This window comes from Cavia porcellus, unplaced genomic scaffold (genome assembly GCF_034190915.1).
Source record: "Cavia porcellus strain 051 isolate PalLab524CR breed Dunkin Hartley unplaced genomic scaffold, mCavPor4.1 scaffold_23, whole genome shotgun sequence".
In the NCBI taxonomy this organism is placed as follows: domain Eukaryota; kingdom Metazoa; phylum Chordata; class Mammalia; order Rodentia; family Caviidae; genus Cavia; species Cavia porcellus.
Window position 1 is genome coordinate 13,179,708 of NW_026947506.1, and position 10,051 is coordinate 13,189,758.

General features: G+C 34.6%; 1 protein-coding gene across 1 annotated transcript; it reads right to left on the reverse strand.

Annotated features, from left to right (window-relative positions):
* Window positions 1-7,221: 7,221 nt before the first annotated feature.
* On the reverse strand, window positions 7,222-9,521 carry LOC134472319 (zinc finger protein 709-like). Its single transcript, XM_063233636.1, has one exon. The coding sequence runs from the start codon at window positions 9,507-9,509 to the stop codon at window positions 8,133-8,135; it is 1,377 nt and encodes a 458-aa protein (XP_063089706.1). The 5' UTR covers window positions 9,510-9,521; the 3' UTR covers window positions 7,222-8,132.
* Window positions 9,522-10,051: the final 530 nt, after the last annotated feature.

The following is a 10,051-nucleotide window of genomic DNA, read 5'->3' on the forward strand; positions in this document are numbered from 1 at the left end:
TCTATGATAGCATGAATAGCTATTTTGAAGAAAGCAACAAAACATAAAAGCTAATGCTGATTTAATATCGTCTTGTTTTGAAGTCCCATCAAGCTGTAGTACATCTGTTTCCACTGGTTTTAACATGTTGTATCTTAGTATATTTCACTATATGCTATAGTATAAACAAAATTCTTTATAGGCAAAAAGATAATATAGAAACCATTGCTTGTTTTCTATTAGTACGTTCTAAATATCCTGTAATTCTTGCATTCTCTTGAAAGGCTTCACACTGTCTAGATATGCTTGATATTATAGCATGCGAAGTTACACTCAAATAATTTAAGGAAAGAGGCACTATGGCGACTACTATTATGTTAGATTATCTGGTGGTGAAACACAATGATGCTTGAATTGCTCGGTTCTGCCCTGCGTTGTTCTATTACAAAGTCCTCTCTTATCTCAATCTCCACCCTACTTTTCAATTAATCTATTTTCTTTCCTTTTTTTAATTAAGAGAAGTCAATTAAAAAATAATGGGACATATTATAGTAACTGTTTTGTTGTCCTATTAACCTGACTTGAACCCCAGTATTGCTCTCCCCATCTTGTTCTGTCTGAGTATTATATATTCTATTTTGTTTGATAGTATCAAATTTGAGGGTATAGGCAATCACTTTGAAGGCAATAACATATACTATGATGCCCAATATTGATTGACTATTATCCTTTTTTTGAAGTCCTGTAAGGTCCTCAGTGTAGGTTTTATTGGTTTTGTTCTGTACTGTTTTGATCAATTCTATTATACCTGATGATATAGACAACTCAATTTAAAAATAGCAAGAGGCACAATGGTAACACTTTTGATCACCTGGCATTCTATTTTTGCATCATGTGCTATGCCCACCCTTCTGTTCTAACTGACTCTTTTTTGCTTAGTCACATTTGATTTTATTCTCTTCAAAAAAGTAATAAGAACCATGAGAGTAATAAAACCCTGAAAGTCTAATTGTTACTGTAAAACGAGAGGAAAGTAAGGCGGACTAAGGGATATAACCGCAGGTATGTTCGAGTGTGTAGGATGGAAAACCATATAACTGAGCTTTTGTTGGATCATTGAATGGAACTGGCTCCAATTTCACTGTATGAATGTTCACTTTATATGCTTTAATTTAGTGATATGGACAACTGTTTCTGGGAAGATAATATGTAACCTATTAACTGGTGATTTTGTACTGTATATTTTTTTCCTAGAAATACTGTATTATTTGTAGCCGTTTACTGCATTGTTTTTTTTTTTATGTCCTTTCTTTTTTTTTCTTCTCTCTTTAAATAAAAAAAAGAAAAGTAGTAGGGACCTTATAAAACTTACCAGGGATTTCCAAGGTAGTGTCAGGTTTCATAGAAACGTCTTTTAAAGCATTTTTGTAGTCTTGGTTTGCATTTGTGTATGTTAACTGCTTTAACAAATAGAGGCTGCTGCTGTGTTGTCCACCTGGTATTCACTACCTTAATTTATCTTTCTATAAATGTAAGGTAAGGTTCAGTGGCCTCCTGTTTAACAGTACTAAAGGAACCTTGTCTGCTGACTGCTACAGGGATTCTTTTTTAAGCTTTTAAAGCAATTATTCCATTTGAGGGTGGCAATGAATTTGTTGGCAAATTTCTAGATGGCTCTCTCTCCCCATAACTCAGTAGCTCCTATAGCAATATTGCAATCTAAGTTATTTATAGTTTGCTTGTCCACAGCATCAGTATATTCTTAGACTCACACCTGATGTTGGCTTTGAGTGACAATAGTATGCACTAAGGTTTTCCAGTCCAAAGTGGTCATTTCATAACCATGCCTGATATTCTCAATGATGCCTATTACAAAAATACATTTAATTCCATATTCCTTGACAGCCTTTTTAAAACTCTTTTATTTTTTTGTTTTTCTCTTTTCAAAAGTGGATTTAATTTATAATCTTGCAGTTTCCAGGCAGGTGCTTATGCCACTGAGCTTAATCCCCAGCCACTTTTAACTCTTTAAACAGTAACTGAAAACTTTCAAAGTGTGACTCTTTTCACTGATGTAAAACAGGACAAGCAGTTAATTCCCCATGTTGTTTAGGTTCTTGACCACCATTTGCATGTGAGTTAGAACAGGTAAGGAGTTGCCCAGGGATTTTAGAGGGTTTGCATCTTGTGGAGGCAGTGGCAAGAGGAGGTGGAGAAGCACCAGAAATGGTGCACCCATGAAAACTGAGAATGCAACCATGGCATGTTCCATGTGCCTGCCTGCCAAATGTCACATCTCAGCAAAGATAGGTGACAGAGATCAGAGCTCAAGGATCCTCAATGCAGCAGTTTATCTATGTTTCCCCAATCTCTCACAGTGGCCACACCTACCTCAAGGACAATGATCATGTATTTCCCACAAGAGCTGCACCAAAATATCTTTGGAAGTAACAGGGCTTACCTTCCTAAAGAAAAGCAGTTTTGCCTTATGTTTCTGTTGCATTTCAGATATAGGATTCATCATGACTTCACAGGTGAAGGAATTTTTTTTAAGAAAATGAAGGGATTTTCCAAACAAAATGAAATAGACATGCTTTCAGGGCTTTTATCCAGTCCAGAAACACAGCAAAGGTATGTCACCATCAACAGCAGCCATCTCCACTGTAGAGTCCCTGTTGAGGCATCAAGCTGTTGGGTTCCATGACTAGATGCCCAACCCCTCAAACAGATGCATGGTGAAGGCCCAAAAGAATGAAAAATGTGACACAATATTTGGGGCTGCAGGATGAAAATTGTAAGCAGAGCTCATAACTCTAACCCTTAAAAGATAAATATATCATATTTAATGAACACAATAGTGTACTAGTGATAACCTTGTAACATTAGCATGACTACCATGCTTATACTGATAGTCTATAGTCTACTTGGAAAACCTAACACATTTCACAATAAACTATCACCCTACTTATTAAATGGAGTACACTCATGAGTATTTATTGTTCATCATTGGTATTTGTTGATGATGGAGCAGTGCTCGCTGCTGCTCTCCACAGAAAAATTGACTACTGCTTCACTAAACAGGAATCTGCATGAATCACTGCAATATGTCTTTAACTCTTTGGGGAAGAGACCCACTAAAGTGGGCACTGCATTGATGAAAATCACTAATTTTAGTTTTTTGAATACTTAAAACTGACTTCAGTAGTAATGGAACTACTTAGCTACATTTCCACCAACAAGGTTAAATATTTCCTTTTCTCCTGCAGTCTTAGGAACGTTCCTTAGATCTTGTGGTGATTTGCTTCCTCTGCAATCAGATGGTGTCCCTATTTGCATTTCTCTATTGTGCAAAAATGCTCAATAGTTCTTCAGGTATTTCTTGGCAATTTGTACCTATTTTGAAAAATGTGTATTCATCTCATATTCTTATTGGTTTTACGTGTTAGCTATCAGGCTGTAAGGAGAAAAATCTCTCTCATTCTTTAGTTTATTTCTTCATCCTTTTGGTTTGACTTTTTTGTGGCTTCTATGTTTATGCAGGAGGATTAAAATCTTACAAAGTCCGTTTTGCTTGTTTTGTCACCCTATCATATTTTCTACACAAAAGAGCAACAATAGAATTAAGAAAAAATGATTTTTAATACCTCTACATTCAGAATATGAAATGCCTGGCTCTTTCATGTTTCACTACATTTTACTCTAATAGAGGCATATTTGAGACTGCTGCAGAAATTACTATAAAAAGTACATTTCCTGAGTGAAAGAAAAATCACAATATGCAGTAGTGATTCTTTAGACCTATGGCACATTTATATTCTTGACCTTAACTTACTTCTTTCCTTAAACTTCAAATGCAGGTATAAAAACACCTGCTACACTCTGCTAAATCATCTATCAGTTGCCTGCCAAAGTCAGCTTCAAAGCCATGACTGACCCATCTCATTCTCTCCCAGTGCTGGGACTAAGGAAATTACATTAAATTAATCTTTATGTGTAACTCCTTACCAATGCAATTATTTAAATATAAGATGATCAGAAAATTGCATACTTTTGTTAGTTTTTATAAAATAACAAGGAATATAAAGTTACAATTCTACTGTATTCAATACAAGAATGAATGGGTTAGATTGACAAGTGCCCCAATTATGCTCAGGATGATCACTGCATAAACAAATGTGCTTCTCAAGTGATGCTCAGGGATAACTGTGAGGTGGACAAGTGATAAAGGAAAACCTACTGATGTGTAATTTAAAGTATTATAAAATGTTGACACTGGGGAGGTAAGAGAGGAGTACTAAAGCACTAAACTACATCTGTAGAACCTGAGGATGTGTTTTGAGATTGGGTCACACTAACTTGTGCCAGCTGGTCTCAACTTTCTCTTCCACTAATTTAAGCCCTCTGAGGTACTAGGAGTACAAGCATGCATCAACAGGAACACCAAGATTTACTTTCATGGTAAAATGAGAAAGTGCTCAACATATGTGTCTTATAGATTCACTTTTCTGTTATTAACTGAAATAGAAATACAAACTCCAAATTTTCCTGTTGATGGTAAGCAGAAATGTGCTGCAGGGAATCTGGCTTCATGCTGTAGTGCATAGCGGCTGACAATGCACTTTACAGTGTCTTTTGCTTTATTAAGGATATTCAGGTTCAAAATAGATAGTGTTTTACTGGTAAGTACACAACAGGTAAGCAATTTATGTGTTTAAGGATAATTGAAACTTGGGCAAGCTATTTACACTGGGTTTGGGGTATTTAATGCAGTGCTCTCTTGTGTTTTCATGACACCACAGTTTTTAACAACATAATTCCATTGGAAGCTAAGCAGATTTTGTATTCAACAACACTGCAATAAACACTTTACAGATTACATGAATACTAAAGTGGAAGTGAAAACCACAGACCACAGGAAACCAACTGGGACTCATGGCCCAGTGTATATGTCTAAAGATAATCAGCACACACCACAAACATCAAACAGTGGTCTTTATGAATAAAAAAACATGCCATTGTATGAATTCACCTTGCAGTAAAACACAACACAGTCTGAATCTTAATTTAGCAAATTTACTTTTTACTGTGCGACACCTAAAAATTCAGGTTTCCCTTCATGCCATTATTTCAGTGTTTTAGGAAAAAGCACTAATGATTACAGAATATGTAATGCATATGCAACATCAAGGAATAAAATAAAGGCATTTGCATGATATAATCAATAACAACCTTTTTCCCCAAAGCAATTCCACATTTAAGAAAAATTCCTTTCAAAGTATGGTTACTCATAAATCATACCTGATGTTATAATTTCTGGAGATATTAATTTTGTCATATGCTTTTGGAGACATTTATGTTTCTGTCAGTATGGGGCAATCAGAAATTCACAGTGGCATGGTTTACTTTTGGTACATGTGGGGAAAACAATAGCAAAGTAAAGATGTAATATAAATATAACAGGTAAAATTCTGATGGTTAGAAAAACACGGGTTTACTTAAATGACAAATATTGGATCCAGTGAGAAAGAAAATCAGGCAACATAATGTATGTGGTATGATATCTAGTGATGTTAGGAAATTAGCAGGTATCTCATCACAACATGGAAAACATAACTTCATTAATGTACAAGTTATGTGAAAAGAACACAACTTCATCAAAAACAAATGCTCCAATCCTCAATAAATGTATATCTTAATGCCAAATGTTGCATCAACTTCAGGAACATCATTTATGACAGACAAAATTAAACATGTGTATTAAAAGACTAAAACAAATGCAGTGTTAAAATTACAATTCACCAAAAAATAGACCAGACTAATAACACTCTGAACAGTGAACAATAGTTTTGCTTGATTTTGTGACATAATGATATAGAATTAGCACTGGGTTTCTTAGTGTCTCTTCTTCAGAGTATCTGTTCATTAATCATGAATTATATAATTTGTTCCAATAAACAGTTTAGAATTTCTTCCCATGTGTGCATCTTTACATGTATATCTATCCTTTTTGTGTTATGGGGAAAAACAGATCAAAAAAAGACAACAAAACAAATTCCTAGAAAAACATGATATAAAAAAGATATATAAGACTACAATATTAGGTGAACTACTGTAGTTACTATGCTTTCTCTTGTTATTTTCAATCGAATTTTCCACATCATCAGGCATTATTAGTTAAGCATAGCATTACATAGCTATTTTTATAAAAATACAACTTTGAAGACATTGTAGGACTTGAAAGCAGTTAATAATCAAAACTGGAATGGATATCTTTTACATCTTGCCATCTTCAGAGTAGTTGCCTCTACTCTTAGACTTGATATTAGCAAGCATACCAAATGTTAAGACAATCAGTCAAGGCAAAATAGTATTCAAACAAACCAGCTTAAAATAAGACCAGTCATAGTAAGACAATGTAAATAATACAGAGTTTCAGTTTAAGTTAATAGGAAATTAAGGATAGTTACCATGGTATAACCTGCTATTTTTGGGTAATCTGTCTGTGCCCTCAAATCTAATATGAGTAGACAGGCCGCAAAGAATATAAACAGAGCAATAACACTACTGTAGCTTTTAAATCCTGATACACATTTAACAATTTCCTCTGCCTTCTTTTTTTAGGCAATTCCTCACCTTTCCCCTTCTCAGGATACTATTATTCACTGTTTAGAGTGATATTAGTGTAATCTCTTATGTTCAATTTCAGCATATATAAAGATAAAGACATCTACTTCAAAGAGAATGAGAGACATTATGGTAGCCATTATGGACTTTCCCAAAATCAGGTCTTGAAGACCAAAAAAGCCTTTATCATCCTGTACTTGTTTGATTAGTTCTATAATGTTTAGTATAAATTCAATGCATTTAAAGATGGGAACAACTATTTGGAAGAACACTAGAGACAATAAGACAGACAGTGAATATCTCCAGTGGACTTGCTTTGAAATCTGTGTTTCCTTAACTTGTTTTTTTATGAACTGTTCTATTTTGTCATTTAATCTTACCCTCTTTAAGATAAAAAATCAGTGTGTATGACAGATAAGCATAAAACTAAGATTTGTTGGATCACTGAGCAGAACTTTTTGCAGTGTCATTATTTGAATGTCACTTTGTATGCTTTCATTTTGTTCCTTGAACAACTATTTCTAAGATGACAATGTGTCACTTATCAACTAGTGATTTCTTATTGTTTATTTTTATGAAATTCTGTAGTATTTCTACTCTATTTTTCCATTTTTCTGTTTCAATAAAAAAACATTACAATTCACCAAAAAATATAAAAAATAAGTATTAAAGACAAAACATTAAGTACATGGACACTAATCATACTTGAAAGTGAAAAGCACATTTAGGTTTACCATGTTTAATTACAAGATGCCATGTTGAAACACAAAGACACTTTAAAAAATCTAGAGAGGTACATGTGATTAACTGAAAACCATGCAACATGTGTACTTGAAGAGAGCTCCACCTCAGATTTGAAGTTTCTGGAAAATTTGTGAAGAAATATTGACATCAAATTTCAGTATTGATTATTTCTTCAGGTCTCCTTGTGATTTTAAAAGTAAACTTGGATCTAAACAGTCTAAGCAGTGACGCTTTTTCTAAATGTTTAACAACAAATATGGACTGATGCATTTCTCACACTGCAAATCCACATAGGATCTCTACCCAGTGAGCTCTTTCAGATATCTAACAATCATCATGTGTGCTGAGAGTAATCCCATAAAAGACAGGATTCATTTCCAGTGAGTTTCTTCAGATATTTCACTTTCAATCTGGCTGCTCAAAGTTTCTCCCCTTGCTTACATAGCCAGTGGTTCGCCCCAGTATGATTACTTTCATGTGTTTTACAATGTCTGTATGTGGTAAAAGCTTTGCCACATTGTTTATATACGTAGGGTTTCTCAACAGTGTGAAGTCATTGATGTACTTTACAGTATCCATGTGTGGTGAAAGCTTTTCCACATTCTTTACATACATAGGGATAATCAACAGTGTGAATTTTTTCATGTATTGGACAAAGAGCATTTCTGCTGAAATGTTCCCAATTTCCTTACATATAAGTTTTCTGCCCAGTGTGAAGGTTTTCATGCATTATCCAAAATGTTCTTGTGCTCAAACCATTCTCATGATGCTTATATGCACTGGGTTTATCTTGACTGTAAATTTTCATCTGGCTTACAATGTCTGTATTGGGTAAAAGCTTTCCCACATGGCTTACATTTATGAGGATTCTCTTCAGTGTGAATTCTTTCATGTTTCTTACAATTTTCACGTTGGGTAAAAGCTTTCCCACATTGCTTACATACATAGGGTTTCACTCCAGTGTGAATACTTTCGTGTTTCTTACACTGTTTATGTGTGGTAAAAGCTTTCCCACATTGCTTACATACATAGGGTTTCTCTCCAGTATGAATAATTTCATGTTTCTTACAATTTCCATGTGTGGCAAAAGCTTTCCCACATAGCTTACATATATAGGGTCTTTCTCCAGAGTGAATTCTTTCATGTTGCTTACAACCTCCATGTGTGGTAAAAGCTTTCCCACATTGCTTACATACATAGGGTTTCTCTCCACTGTGAATTCTTTCATGTTTCTTACACTCTCCACGTGTGGTAAAAGCTTTCCCACATTGCTTACATACATAGGGTTTCTCTCCAGTATGAATAATTTCATGTTTCTTACAATTTCCATGTGTGGTAAAAGCTTTCCCACATAGCTTACATACATAGGGTCTTTCTCCAGAGTGAATTCTTTCATGCTTCTTACACTGATCATGTGTGGTAAAAGTTTTCCCACATTGCTTACATACATACGGTTTCTCTCCAGTGTGAATTCTTTCATGTTGCTTACAAACTCCATGTGTGGTAAAAGCTTTCCCACATTGCTTGCATACATAAGGTTTCTCTCCAGTGTGAATTCTTTCATGTTTCTTACAATTTCCACGATGGGTAAAAGCTTTCCCACATTGCTTACATACATAGGGTTTCTCTCCAGTGTGAATAATTTCATGTATCTTACAATTTTCACGTAAGGTAAAAGCTTTCCCACAGTGCTTACATACATAGGGTTTCTCTCCAGTGTGAATGCTTTCATGTTTCTTATGCTGTCTACGTGTGGTAAAAGCTTTCCCACATTGTTTACATACATAAGGTTTCTCTCCACTGTGAATTCTTTCATGATCCTTGCAAGATTCACATGTGGTAAAAGCTTTCCCACACTGCTTACATACATAGGGTTTCTCTCCAGTGTGAATTCTTTCATGTCGCTTACAATGTCCATGATGGGTAAAAGCTTTCCCACATTGCTTACATATGTACAGTCTCTCTCCACTGTGAATTATTTTAAGTTTCTTACATATTCCATATGTAGTAAAACCTTTCCTGCATTGCTTAAATAAATTATGTTTCCCTCCATTGCAATATTTTTCATGGATCTGAACATGGTGTTTTGTTTCTGTTTCTTTCATACTCACATTACCTTCTGCGGTACAAAGAAATACTTCTTTACACTGATTCCAATACATATGTCCATAAGATTTCCCTAGCTTGTCATTTCTGTAAGGAAAAAAATTATGTATAGGATTGATGATCATATTTCTAAATTATTGTTGGATAGTTCAACAAAACTGTTTGCAGTCTCACTGTTTGAATCCTGACTTCACATGTTTCACTTTTGTATCTTGATTAACTATTTCTATGAGCAACATATGTAATAATTGACTAGTGATTTTTTACTGTTAATTTTCACTTTGAAAGTAGTATTATTTCTACCCATTTTCTGTTTTGTTTAGTCTTTTTTAAATAAAATTAAAAAGAAGAAATAAATCAGTGAAATGGGTCTCTGTGCTAATGACTGCATTAATGACAAGTTCTGTTTTGATGCCTGCCAAGAAATTCTGACAATGAATCAATGGAATGCCTTATAAAATATGTTGAAAACAATCATTCTCAAAAGACTGTTACACATTTGGGAATCTTAAATTTGGTACTTTTTTGGGGCTGGGGATTTAGCTCAGTGGCATGACTGCCTTGCAAGCAGGCAGTCATGAGTTCGATCCCAGGGACC